At 38.9% G+C, this 14,301-nt stretch overlaps 1 protein-coding gene and 1 long non-coding RNA gene across 4 annotated transcripts in view; one reads left to right on the top strand and one right to left on the bottom strand.

Annotated features, from left to right (window-relative positions):
- Positions 1-14,301, bottom strand: part of LOC127529583 (uncharacterized) — a 369,736-nt gene that overhangs the window by 66,526 nt on the left and 288,909 nt on the right. The gene's annotated exons all lie outside the window — the stretch shown is intronic.
- Positions 1-14,301, top strand: part of LOC114660765 (apoptosis regulator BAX-like) — a 138,757-nt gene that overhangs the window by 101,235 nt on the left and 23,221 nt on the right. Inside the window, exons 3-4 of the mRNA XM_051933563.1 lie at positions 3,259-3,411; positions 3,572-3,707. Coding sequence (XP_051789523.1) covers positions 3,259-3,411; positions 3,572-3,707 — 289 coding nt within the window. The remainder of the gene's footprint in view (positions 1-3,258; positions 3,412-3,571; positions 3,708-14,301) is intronic.

The raw sequence follows: 14,301 nt of genomic DNA, 5'->3' as shown, positions 1-14,301 counted from the left end.
GCTGGAGTCCCAAAGCTTTAGAAATGGCTTTATAACCTTTACCAGACTGATAGATCTCAATTACTTCTGTTCTCATTTGTTCCTGAATTTCTTTGGATCTTTGCATGATGTCTAGCTTTTGAGGTGCTTTTGGTCTACTTCTCTGTGTCAGGCAGCTCCTATTTAAGTGATTTCTTGATTGAAACAGGTGTGGCAGTAATCAGGCCTGGGGGTGGCTACGGAAATTGAACTTAGGTGTGATACACCACAGTTAGGTTATTTTTTAACAAGGGGGCAATTACTTTTTCACACAGGGCCATGTAGGTTTGGATTTTTTTTCTCCCTAAATAATAAAAACCATCATTTAAAAACTGCATTTTGTGTTTACTTGTGTTATATTTGACTAATGGTTAAATGTGTTTGATGATCAGAAACATTTTGTGTGACAAACATGCAAAAGAATAAGAAATCAGGAAGGGGGCAAATAGTTTTTCACACCACTGTATCTACTTATTGGCTCCTGTATTTAGGATATAGCGGGTTGGATAATGGATGGATGGACATCTGTATGCATAGCCCTATTTGCCCGTTTTCGTTTTTTTTCTTTCTTCAGTAATATTTCAGTAAACCCGGAGCTTGTCAGTTCAAATCCTGGTATTGACACCACTGTGTGACCCTGAGGAAGTCACTTCACCTGCCTGTGCTGCAAAAAAGAAAAGTAATGTAACAAATTGTACCTCAGATGTTGCAAGTTGCTGGAATAAAGGCATAAGTAAAATAGATAAATATGTATTATACACATAGGAACTATTAATTTATTTTCAGTTAAGTCATCTGCAGCAAACTTTTATAAATGAGGGTTTCTCATTTTTAGATAGTGCAAACTGTTTCTTCTTCATTGACATTTTCTCTTGGAGAGGTTTTTTCATTTCATTGAAAATTAAAGCAGCAGCTGCCAAAATATGTAGCTTTCTTATTAATTTTTCAGCATTGTGTAAAATAAATTTATAAAGTAACATAAAAGGTTTAAATACTGGTTATCCTTTTATACTAAAATATTACTAAAGAGAAACAAAAAAAGTAAAATGGATATGTTCTTTTTCTTTAAGGAGATTAAATATTACTGAAGAAAGAAAAAAAAAACTAAAACAGCCAAATGGGGCTATGCATACGAACTTAAAAGGTTTAAATAAAACAGAAATATATATTTTATTTTTACTTGCTTAACTTGTGGAGGGTGTATCCTGTAGCAAAGCCCTAACTCTTTTTCGTGAAAGCCCGTTTCAGTCAATAAGTCTTAAAAAAAGGTGTAAAGATATTGACAATAAGCTAAGCAAACCCAGGAAGACATGGAATCGTTTAAATCAAGTATCATTACATCTTCCTTTCTTAAAGAGAAGTAAGGCAGTACTTATAAGCTTACATATTTATATATAGACATACATACATATATATATATATCTATATCCGAAGCCGTGCAAGCACACTCTTGAGAATGCAACGTATAGTTGTACAGAAGAAAAGCAATTTTGCCTCAAATGAATGGTAACCTTTTGTAGGTCTATGAACTTAATTTAAACTTTAGGTTTACACGGTGCTTTCTTTCCGAAGTACCTGCACTCATGAATATGTCTGTATGTGTCAGTCGGTCAAATCCACGCGCTTCGCACCGGCGAAGTATCGCTTTTAAATTTTTATTAAGAAGAAAAGAAAACCTTTTTAAATTGAGGGAAAATATACTAATAACAGTTTGTTAAGGATCTATTTTTTTGTGAAGCTGCCTTCACTCGAGTGATCACTTTGAGCTGACTTGTTGGCCAACTATAAGCGTTACCTGGAAGGTAACCACCCATACAATCAGATTGTGAATCAGACTACGAATGCCGTGAATGTAATTACCCCGATCTACATGTTGTGAAATAAACGAACCACACGCCGTGGCGCAATTTTAGTTGCTTCGCCTGTAGCGCTGACGTCCGAGGTTCAATTCCCGTAAGGGAGTGGCTGGTTACCTACCAGGTAATGCTTATGGTTGGCCAGCAAGTGAGGTAACATCAGCCACGGTGCCTTCAGTTGTGAGAAGCAGATCATAGAATGGTTGAAAATTGTTTACTGTCAAATAATGCAAAGAGTACGCGACACGTCTTTCCCCCTTATTCTTGGCTCATCAGGCGTACACACTCACTGCACTCGCTTACGGTAATCGAACCTCGTACGTCAGCGCTAGAGGGGCTTCGCAGCGGTGAAGTATTGCTTTTAAATTTTAATTAAGAAGAAAAGAAAACCTTTTTAAATTAAGTCTTAAAAAGAGGTGTAAAGATATTGACAATAAGCTACACAAACCCACCAAGAAATGCAATCGTTTAAATCAAGGCGCGAGTCGAAAAACACCATCCCATAATATTAGTTAACGATTAACACATTTCTATATGTATTGTAAGCATACAATACAACTGATAATATGTTGCGCTTATTTATCTGGTGTACCGTCATTTTTGCGCGTTTAACGTCTGAAATCTAACGTGGTTTGTGCCCTTCAGAATGAAAACAGTTTGCATTTACCTTTTTAATAAAAGGCGAGCTTTTAAGCCTGAGAAATCACCCCGTAAATGCACACGTTTAATTGCACATGTGTTAATATGTATGCTTACACAGTATTAAAAGACACTCAAAAATTAACGTCATTTACCTTTGTTCCCGCGTTTGACCCGTGCTGTAAATCTCTTCCTTGTTTTTAGTTCACGTGATTACGTAGGAGGCGTGATGACGCGATACGTGACTCCGCCTCCTCCATTAGAGTATATGGACAAAAAAACAGGTTCCAGTTATGACCATTACGCGTAGAATTTCGAAATGAAACCTGCCTAATTTTTGTAAGTAAGCTGTAAGGAATGAGCCTGCCAAATTTCAGCCTTCTACCTACACGGGAAGTTGGAGAATTAGTGATGAGTCAGTCAGTCAGTCAGTCAGTCAGTGAGGGCTTTGCATTTTATTACGATAGATTGATATCAGTGCCATGTCCTGAAGAATGTATGAATGTTTAATAAATATTTTACTGTAAAAAATGTCCAGTTAATACTTTTATTATTAGTTGTCTGTCTCAAATGGAAACATAAGCCTCAGAATATTTAACCCACATTTAACTATACTCAAAAGAGTAATTATTTTAATTGTGAACATTTCAGTCTCATTTGTTGGCTCATTTGGCAGCCCTAATGTGTCTTGTACACAGATTTCCTATTTCTCTAAATACTGTTTTTTCTCTCGTTTCTATTGCAGTTTTATCCACGATCGTGTGTCTCGTGAAGCAGCACTCACAGGATCATATGGTGATCTGAGTTTTCCACAACTAGTTGACCCAACCCAGAAGCAGCTTGCAGACTGTCTAAGAAAAATTGGTGACGAGTTGGATGGCAACATGGAGCTTCAGCAGTAAGATTAGTTTTCACATTTGTCTTTAGTCTTCCCTCCCAAGCCCAATTAATTTTTCCCCTTTAATACCTTGCCTACATTATTTAACCTCCAACATTCAACAGTAAGTCATTGAAATATGCATTTATTTGACACTTTCTTTCCTTTTTCTCTTTTGCAGAATGATTAACAGCTCAGCTCTTCAACCAAACAAAGAGGTGTTCTTCCAGGTTGCAGCTCAGATGTTCAGTGATGGTAAATTAAACTGGGGACGCATAGTTGCATTATTCTATTTTGCCTGCAAGTTGGTGATGAAGGTTAGTCCTTAGTTAACTATTGTTGCCTTACTTTTCATATAGTACTATGAATCTCTTCTATCTAAGCCAACTGTATTATTCATGAACACATGTAAGAATTTTCATATTTTTTTCCTGTCATAATGTGGGATTTGGGAAAGTTTTAAAGTTTATTTTTTTAAGTCTTAATGTTTGGGTACTGAAGGTAACTTCTTTGTTGACCATTGCAGTGGTCTTGGCTCATATTTTTACTTTGTAACCATGGTTCATATTTTGACTTTTAACATAAGATATAACATGTTTATGAATTCTTTTCTGTGTTTAAAAGAACTTTTTTTTCTAAAGGTCAAAAAGTTTAAGAAATAGAAAAAGGTGTTAGATGTCATGTAACTATAATTAGTTGATAAGGGATATATGACATGTGTCAGCTTATAAAACAACAACAACATTTATTTATATAGCACATTTTCATACATATAATGTAGCTCAAAGTGCTTTACATGATGGAGAAAAAAGAGAGAAAAAAGACAAAGCAAGAATTAAAATAAGACAACACTAATTAACATAGAATAAGAGTAAGGTCCGATGGCCAGGGAGGACAGAAAAAACAAAAAAAAAACTCCAGATGGCTGGAGAAAAAAATAAAATCTGCAGTGACTTGCCTAATGCAATGAACAAACACACACTTCAAGCAGCTGCAGCATGTGTAAGTTATGTCAGCAATAATTTTTTTCTCATTACTGATCAGTGATTAAAGTGTCTTTGATTTATTTTTCATTTATGTAATTTATTAAAAGCCTCCACAATAATAAGTCTTGGTTAACTCCCACCATTATGATCCACTTATTTATTTTGAACAACTGAGACTTGGCTCTTTTTGTGGTGTTATTACTGAGAGTTAGAACGGAACATTAGAATAATTGCATTATTTTTTATTTGATACTTATTTTTTAAAAATGAAGCTATGGCTACATCAGTAGTGTTGTTAGTAGTTTGTTTAACATGCATTGGAAGCTACAGAGGGAGGAGCTGGTTTACCATTTTGATATCTTTGTTATTATTATATGTGATTTTGGTTCCAGAGATTTATTTCCTATAATTTTTAGAGATAGAAATAAAGTAAGCTTAATTAAAGGATGTTTAGTATTTTTAAAGTCAGTTATTTCTTCACAATCATGGTATATATTAGCTTGCCACAAGAAATTGTGTTTTAAAGTGATATTAAATTTTAAAAAATGACTAGGCTGTTTTTGTGTTTTATAATTGAACTAATGGGGAACAGGGTCCCATTGTGAAGAAAACCCTTAACATTTACAGAATACATCCATTTTTCAAGCCCAAAATGTTATTCACTATTCATCCAAGTCTTGAGATTAAATACATGTTGTAAACGGCATATCTATGATGTTTTAAGAAGAAAAAAGCAAAAACCAAGCCATTGTTGTCATATTTAGACATGTTAAAAGGAGAGACTGGCTGTGCACTTCATTTCTCACCTTCTCTGTGGCACCTTTGAATGCCTGGGCATGAATTCACCTCAGAAAGTCATTGCCAAGCACCATTATTGACATTCAGTGTTAATGGCCAGATGTACATTGCTGTCTCAGTTCAATAGAAAACTAGACAATAATAACTGAAAAGTCACACTTACTGTTTCTTATATTCTTTTACTATACAGAAGCTTATTTTGTTATTCTGCAAAAATATTGGAGAGAATAAGCAGGCATGTAGCATACAATCAACTGAGAAGACCAGAACAGACATCCATCCATCCATCCATCCATTTACCAACCCGCTGAATCCGAACACAGGGTCACGGGGGTCTGCTGGAGCCAATCCCAGCCAACACAGGGCACAAGGCAGGAACCAATCCTGGGCAGGGTGCCAACCCACCGCAGGACACACACAAACACACCAAGCACACACTAGGGCCAATTTAGAATCGCCAATCCACCTAACCCGCATGTCTTTGGACTGTGGGAGGAAACCGGAGCGCCCGGAGGAAACCCACGCAGACACAGGGAGAACATGCAAACTCCACGCAGGGAGGACCCTGGAAGCGAACCCAGGAGAAGAGACATTAAAGACATATATATCCATCCATCTTCCTAAGCTACTTATCCAGGGCAGGGTCATAGTGCAGTCTATTTCAGCAAGCGTCAGGCACACGGTAGGAATAATTCCCCTGTCAGGGTGCCAGTCCATAGCAGGGAGACACACACAGGCCATTTTATCAATGTCGATCCACCTAACCTGCATGTGTTTGGTCTGTGGAAGGAAACTGGAGCCACAGTCTCCTCCACAGTGAGACAGCAGTACTGACACTCTGCTGCCTAATAATGATAACAATTTCTGTCCTCAATATCTTCCATCCATTAAACTATTCATTTATTTTTCTCTGTTAATGGAGCAATAATGACGATAATAATCCATCCATTCATCTTCCTATCCCACTTATCCAGGGCAGGGCAGTTGGAACCAATTCCAGCAATCATAGGTCGCGAGGCAGGAACAACATATGTATAATTCTAATAATGTTCTAACAATTTTAGAAATATCATCATCATTGCCCCAATATCTTCCATCCATTAATTGATTTGTATATTGTTCTCCATTATAGGCTCAATAATAATAATAATTCATCCATCTTCCTAACCCTCTTACCCTAGGCAGGGTAGCAGGGCAGCTGAAGGCTATTCCATCAAGCATCAAGAGCAAAGCAGGAACAATCTCTGGACATAGCACCAGTATATCACAGAGCGAACATACACACACACGGTCAAGTTTAGCAGCACCAGTTTGCCTAAGTTTATTCAGAGTGATGTTTTGTTAGTTAGCTACAATTGTTTTATTATAGACTAGGGGGTTTTGCCCCCTGCTCACTTTGCTCGCCAACCCCCGTGTTTGGTTTTCCAGATACACATTTTTTAGATTTTTTTTTCTTTGAATTGTTGCTATTTCATTAGTTTCACTTTTATTTCAGAACTTATGTAAAAACAATATTTGGAATCTTTCGACTCCCAATATGCTGAATCTTTTAAATGAGGTCATTGAGACGTGTTTAATGACTTTGTACCATAATTCAGGATAGGTTTCTCTGTTTTGAATTTCAGCACAGACAAAGCGATCTACATCATCAGCAGTTAATCATTTTTTTTGCAAAGTAGCCAATAAATGCATGTGAGGTAAGCCCCGTGTTTGAAATTCTCTGACTTAAACTTCAAAGCCTTACAAAATTTACATACTTCTGAAATATCACCTGTGTCCATATATTCGATCTCTATTCGCCTTTTAGTTATTTCTCTGAGTAATAATTTCTCTTTTTTTGCACTAATGTGATGTTTACTTTCTTTTTTTGACACTGTCGTTTTATTTCTGCTTTCATATTCTGTATCTTGCTCTGCATTTGTTTCGCACCTACGTTTTTTTTTGGGTTTTTTTGAGTCTTTTGAATTCCAGTTTTCATTATCTCTAACCTGCTCTGCATGTGTTTGGCCCTCTTTATGACGTTTTACTTTGTTTTCTACAGTGATCCCTCGCTATATCGCGCTTCGCCTTTCGCGGCTTCACTCCATCGCGGATTTTATATGTAAGCATATTTAAATATATATCGCGGATTTTTCGCTGCTTCGCGGGTTTCTGCGGACAATAGGTCTTTTAATTTCTGGTACATGCTTCCTCAGTTGGTTTGCCCAGTTGATTTCATTGGCAGATGGCTGAGAAGCTATCCAGCTTACTTTCTTCCTCTCTCTCTCTCTCTCTCTCTTGCGCTGACGTAGGGGGGTGTGAGCAGGGGGGCTGTGTGCAGCTGCTTCCTGAAGGACAGGCTGCACGGAGCTTCGCATACTTAAAAGCTCAAAGGGCACGTATTGATTTTTTTTATCTGTCTCTCGCTATCTCTCTCTCTCTCTCTCTCTCTCTCTCTCTCTCTCTCTTCCTGCTCCTGACAGAGGGGGTGTGAGCTGCCGCCTTCAACAGCTTTGTACCGGCGGTGCTTCGCATACTTAAAAGCCAAAAAGCCGTATTGATTTTTTTTTTGACTGCTTGCTTTGCACTCCTTTGAAAAGGAAGATATGTTTGCATTCTTTTAATTGTGAGACAGAACTGTCATCTCTGTCTTGTCATGGAGCACAGTTTAAACTTTTGAAAAAGAGACAAATGTTTGTTTGCAGTGTTTGAATAACGTTCCTGTCTCTCTACAACCTCCTGTGTTTCTGCGCAAATCTGTGACCCAAGCATGACATTCTAAAAATAACCATATAAACATATGGTTTCTACTTCGCGGATTTTCCTACTTCGCGGGTGGCTCTGGAACGCAACCCCCGCGATGGAGGAGGGATTACTGTACTCTCTTTTATTTCTGACCTCGCTTTGTCCTGCTTTTTTTTTCAATGACATCTGGTCCGTGGTGATTATTTTCCCTTTTTCGAGTAATAATTTACATTTTTTTGCGCTACTGCGATCTTTACTTTCTTTTTTTTATATTTTCTAATTTTCCTACTTTCATATTCTTTAACTTTCTCCACATTTGTATCACATTATAATCTGCTCTGCAACTTCATAAACACGTTTGTGAATGTGTTTATGAAGTTGCGAAGGTGAAAAGACGTAGTTTTCCATTCTTTTCCTTTTATTTCTGACCTCGATTTATCCTGCTATTTTTTCAGTTACACCTGGTTCTGATGATTAATTACCTTCTGTTTCCTTATCCTTTTTTTTTTTTATACTGTAGCGACTGACGTAATAAAGTGTCGCAAAAGTTCTACTTGAACAATCGCTGACTTTGTAACCCCAAACACAACTTTCTAGCACCATGTCCGACCCCTCCTCCCTCGGGTCTCGCCCCCCCCCCTTACTGCATCAAGCAATACCCCGCTATCAGTCTTCTGTGCTGTACTCTGCCCTCCCTCAGTTGGACCTAACAGTCACTTAATACAAAAGAGGCTTGAAACTGGCTGGGATGCTACATGCTTTCGAATTTTACTGCTTTCATATTCTGTACCTTTCTCTGCATGTGTATCGTGCCATCGTTTGTTTTAGCCTTTCGAATTCCACTGCTTTCATAATCTCTTATCTGCCTTTTTTTCTCTCCAACGCTTTTGGATCTCTTTTCTCAGTGCTACTCTTTCTTCTTTGCTTTTAGTTGTTGATGTTTCGTCTAGAAGCGCATTGTCCTTATACGCTTTATATGTGCTGAGAGCACATATAAAGCACGTGGCTACGTGGCTTTCCATGACTGTTTGGATGACTGTGCTCTTATTTGATATCGTTTGAAAGTAGGGCGTGTCTTGCAAGAATCTCATGTTCCACGACCCCACGAGATGGCCCTGGGACAATCTCTTGGCACCAAATCTCATGTTTACGGTCCCCGCGAGACGCTCCGTGGCAAGTCTCTTTTGTCTCGCGGGTCTTTTAAATGTCTTCAGAGGAGATCACGTATCGTCGCTTTGATAGAGAGATAGATAGAGATAGATAGATACTTTATTAATCCCAGGGGGAAATTCACATACTCCAGCAGCAAAAAATATTAAATTAAAGAGTAATAAAAAAAAAAATGCAGGTAAAAAAAACAGACAATAACTTGAATAATGTTCAATGTTTACCCCCTCTGGTGGAATTGAAGAGTCGCATAGTTTGGGGGAGGAATGATCTTCTCAGTCTGTCAGTGGAGCAGGACAGTGACAGCAGTCTGTCGCTGAAACTGCTCCTCTGTCTGGAGATGACACTGTTTAATGGATGTAGTGGATTCTCCATAATTGATAGGAGCCTGCTGAGTGCCCGTTGCTCTGCTACGGATGTCAAACCGTCCAGCTGTATGCCAACAATAGAGCCTGCCTTCCTCACCAGTTTGTCCAGGTGTGAGGCATCCTTCTTCTTAATGCTGCCTCCCCAGCACACCACTGCGTAGAAGAGGGCACTCGCCACAACCATCTGATAGAACATCTGCAGCATCTTACTGCAGATGTTGAAGGATGCCAGTCTTCTAAGGAAGCACAGGCGGCTCTGTCCTTTCTTGCACACAGAATCAGTATTGGCAGTCCAGTCCAATTTATCGCCCAGCTGCACTCCCAGGTATTTATAGGTCTGCACCCTCTGCACACAGTCACCTCTGATGATCACGGGGTCCATGAGGGGCCTGGGTCTCCTAAAATCCACCACCAGTTCCTTGGTTTTGCTGGTGTTCAGTTGTAGGTGGTTTAAGTCGCACCATTTAACAAAGTCCTTGATGAGGTTTCTATACTCCTCCTCCTGCCCACTCCTGATGCAGCCCACGATAGCAGTGTCGTCAGAAAACTTTTGCACGTGGAAGGACTCCGAGTTATATTGGAAGTCCGATGTATATAGGCTGAACAGGACCGGAGAAAGTACAGTCCCCTGCGGCGCTCCTGTGTTGCTGACCACAATGTCAGATCTGCAATTCCCGAGACGCACATACTGAGGTCTGTTTGTAAGATAGTCCACGATCCATGCCACCAGGTATGCTTTTGCTTTTGCTTTCCAGGATTTTTTTTATAATAAAGAGATAATAATGCTTCACTTTTACCACATGAAATTCAGTTCTAACTAATACTATACCTTGATTGTTAAAAAAGAATAGATGTGAAAAATAACAAAGTTATCCTGTAAGAAGAATTTCAGCTTGTAGCTCTGGAAACAAAATTAAAAAAAACCAAAATGTAGAACAAAATGCATCTCTGCAGCCCACTAGGCAGTATATTTTTTGAACTTATGATATATATTAACTAATTCATTGGTTATGGTTTTGAATAGATGCTTTCATGGGGATGATCCTCTTTTTGTGATATTTTTATTGTAAAGATGAAAATGCAAAGCATTCTAAGTTGCTTAAACATTTTTTGATCAATAAAATACTCAACACACTCCCCCCAAAAAGAGTATGCCATAAATCCCAAAACCACTCTTTTGCAAACCCCCAAAAATACCCTTTGAGTGTAGCCATATTATGATCTGAATTTCTAGATGATACTATCAGATCATCTTATTCCTGATACGAGATCTTGTAGAGGACCAGAGTATTTGTGGCTGTATTGATTCTCATGACTGATAATTCAAAATGAAAAAGTTTTTTAAAGGAGGAATTTCACATATTCAGGGACAAAGAATCAGCCTCTTTCCAGTGGGGATGTGCACAGTGAAAAGATTTTCTGCTGAAGGAAAGTAAGAGTAAGGAAAGAAAGGTCCAGTAGGAGATGTATGTAACTAAAGAAAGAAATGTTTGTAACCACAACTGAGCCAAAAAAAAGAGAAACATGGGACTGATATTAAGAAATGGAAGGGCAGCTTCAGGACATGTGGAGAAATATACCAGGGACTTTGGAAGTCCAGAACATACAGAAATGATCAGTAGAAAAGTATTTTATAGAGAATGACTAATAATTAATATACAATTTGAAATTGGGTTTGCTGATAATTTGTGTTTCTGGATACACATTTTATATTTTTAAATGGTGTTTCAAAATAACATTTAGGGTTTAAGGTAATTTAAAGTTTAAATGAGGTGAAAGGTCTTGTTGCCATATTGAGTTTAAAGGAATTGGTCTTAAACAGACTTTGTGTAGCTCAGCATAAAGACAGGCTTTTTAGAATGGGAAAGAAAAAAAAAAACTTTGAGAAGATAAGGGGGGTGGAGGAGAGGACAGATTCACTCCACAAGTCCTGATAAGTGACCTAAGCTGAAGATAGAAGAACATGAGGAAGAAGAAAGAGAGAAGCTGATCTTTGTGGCCCTCTTCCTTACACTGTACCCATACAGAACTTAAGTGTGCGGTAGGTTACAGCCTATGACAGCCTTTCACAGGCTTTGATAATGCTTTACAGATTGGCCTTAGCCTGAACAGAGGCAGCAATAAACCAGACAGTTACAGATGTGATCAGAATGGACTTGATGATGGCTGTGTAGAATTGGACGAATATTGCTTGAGGGAGATTGCATTTCCTCAGCTGATGCAAAAAGAATGTTATCTTATGGGCTTTTTTAATAATGCATGTGTTGTTATTGCCCCTCTTAAGGGTTTTTGACAGCATTGTGCCCTGACGGCTCAGCCATTTGTAGCAAGTGATAGAGTGAGCAGGTAAATGTTTTTTGAAATCTATGATCTTCTCCTGAGTTTTTTGAATGTTAGGGTCCAAATTATTATGGCTGCACCTCATTGTCAGATTTTCCACCCCTTGTCTGTGCAAGGTTATTATAGTTAATGAAAACTAAAATCAAAACAAACTATTAATAAAAATAATTAATAAGCTGAAATAAAATAAGTAACAGCACCAAAATGAAAAACTAAAACTAAACAAAATTGTTAAAGTAGCTGGAAAGACTAATAAAATAAACATTTACTGAAAATATTTTTAGTTTTCATCACAACCAGACTTCCACAAGGGCTAATCTGGGATGCAGTGATCCCAAATTAAGTCAAAAATATATTAATAAGAATTTCATATTTCATTTTTGAATAAATATTCCTGGCGTTTGTCTTTTTAATCCTTTAACCCTTGTAACTTTTAGCTCTAAAACAGAAAGTCTTCCTATATGAGCTGCCCACATATATTCATCCAGTGATCAGAAGCTGGTGAAGGAGAGCGGGTGTTCAAACAGCATTTTTAGTGACAGAGCAAGCAGAATATGGGTGTATAAAGTATGTGAAATAGAAAGCAATGTACCATGTGACACGGTATGGTGACAGTTCTCCAGGAGCTAATAGTGACAGCATGAAAGATTCTGGTTCAAGTGGTAGTGACATACCAAGGTGATGATTTTGCTTTGAATGTGCTTGGTAGCTTTCAAAACTGCCGTTCACTGGATTTCCAGGGCTTAAAAGATGAGTGTTAGATACAGATAATCCCTTACATAATTTCAGTCTGTTCGCAAATGATGGCATGTTAGCTATAATTCTGACTGAGCCCCAAATACAGTCTGTACACAGCAACTATTACAGCAGCACAATGGGCTGGTATCCAGAAGGTTGCTGGTTCGAATCCCCGTCACTGCCAAAAGAGATCCTACTCTGCTGGGCCCTTGAGCAAGACCCTTAACCTGTAATTGCTCCAGGGGCGCTGTACAATGGCTGACCCTGCGCTTTGACCCCAAGGGGTACGCGAAAAATAACAAATTCCTAATACAAGAAATTGTATAAGGTGAAATAAACAACCAAAAAAAAAAAACATTTCAGGGTACAGATGAGTCTGATATCCGTTATGATGAACTGCCACATTTCCTTGCTGCTCTTGTAGTTTCAGTTTATTTCTCAGGTGTCTGCGTTTTGTTGACAATAATTCACCTGCCACTTCGTACAGGAAAAATCCTTTTTGAAAATAAAACAGCACTGATTGAGAGACTTACTAGGTAACATACATACATATTCCATCCTCCCACTGCTGCAGAACGTGCAAAAAGTTCTCCGAGCTCATGCCTTGATTATCTGGGAGTGAAGTGCTGGAGTTTTAGAGTGGAAATAATAGATCGTTATTTGGAACACATGCATTTCATGTGTGTTCCGTTTATATAATAATCTGTGTAAACACATTGTTAAAACAGAAACGTTTTTCATATTTTAGTAATAAATGGCAAAATGTAGGCATAAACTATATAATGTGTGAAGCCTGAAGTCCAAAGATCAAATAAACACTTTCACAAAAGGTGCAAGAACGATATAACAGCTTCCGTGGCATAGCGGTAAGATTAGCTGACTTGTACTCATGAGTCCCCAGTTCGATCCTGATTGCCTCCTGTATTTACCTCTTTGAGTAGTGAGCTGCTCTTATTGTTAATATTATACAATAAACACATCTGTCTGTAACAGCCGGTGTCCATTTATAACACTTCTAAAAGTTAGCTAATTTTTTTTTTCACTTTTATTCTCTCAGTTGCGATCACGATACATACCACCGCCCCCCCCATCAGCACTGACGCTGTTACTTTTTATTTGAAACTAGGAATAACTGTAGATGTGAGTGGTGTTTTGAGGCAATGGAACTGGACATTCTCTGATCTGGAGGGATGAAAGCTGACACACAAACGCTGGTGAATCTGCCTTCTTCGTATCCCACCGTCACATGATTTTTTTTATTCAGTTTTACTGAGTGTTCCTGCTCACACTGATTTAGTATGCACCTTATGGGCCATGATGTCAAAGCCACACTGACAAAAAAAAAATGAGACATATGTATACAGGTAGTCCCCAGGTTACGGACATCCGACCTGCGACTTACGAACGAGGACGTAGCTGTGACACATGCGCCTCAGTAACTGCCGCTCCGTCATCACTGCTCGTGCAGTGTAGTGTTCCTCGGGTGGCTCCTGGCGGCAAGCGGTGACCCGTGGTCCGTAGTCACCGGGGCCACTGCTATCATTCATGTGCAGGACGATGGTTCGCTGCCCGCCTACTACGCTGCCGCAGCTACTGCTCCTGACTGCACGCAGGCTGCAAGGAGCAGAGGGGGGTGCTTCACTGCCTGCCCAGCACACACGGCTGGTAATTCTGCAAGCAGTGACCCAGTTGTGGCTGAACAGGGCGGCGGGGGTAGCATTGTAGTGTGCCTCGGATGGCTGCCTGTTGAATTGGGGTTGGGCGATTCACTACACGCCTTTGGCCGCACT

The sequence above is a fragment of the Erpetoichthys calabaricus genome, chromosome 11, assembly GCF_900747795.2.
Source record: "Erpetoichthys calabaricus chromosome 11, fErpCal1.3, whole genome shotgun sequence".
Taxonomy (NCBI): Eukaryota; Metazoa; Chordata; class Cladistia; order Polypteriformes; family Polypteridae; genus Erpetoichthys; species Erpetoichthys calabaricus.
Note: the sequence above shows the minus strand (reverse complement) of the source record. Positions and strands in the feature narration are given on the sequence as shown.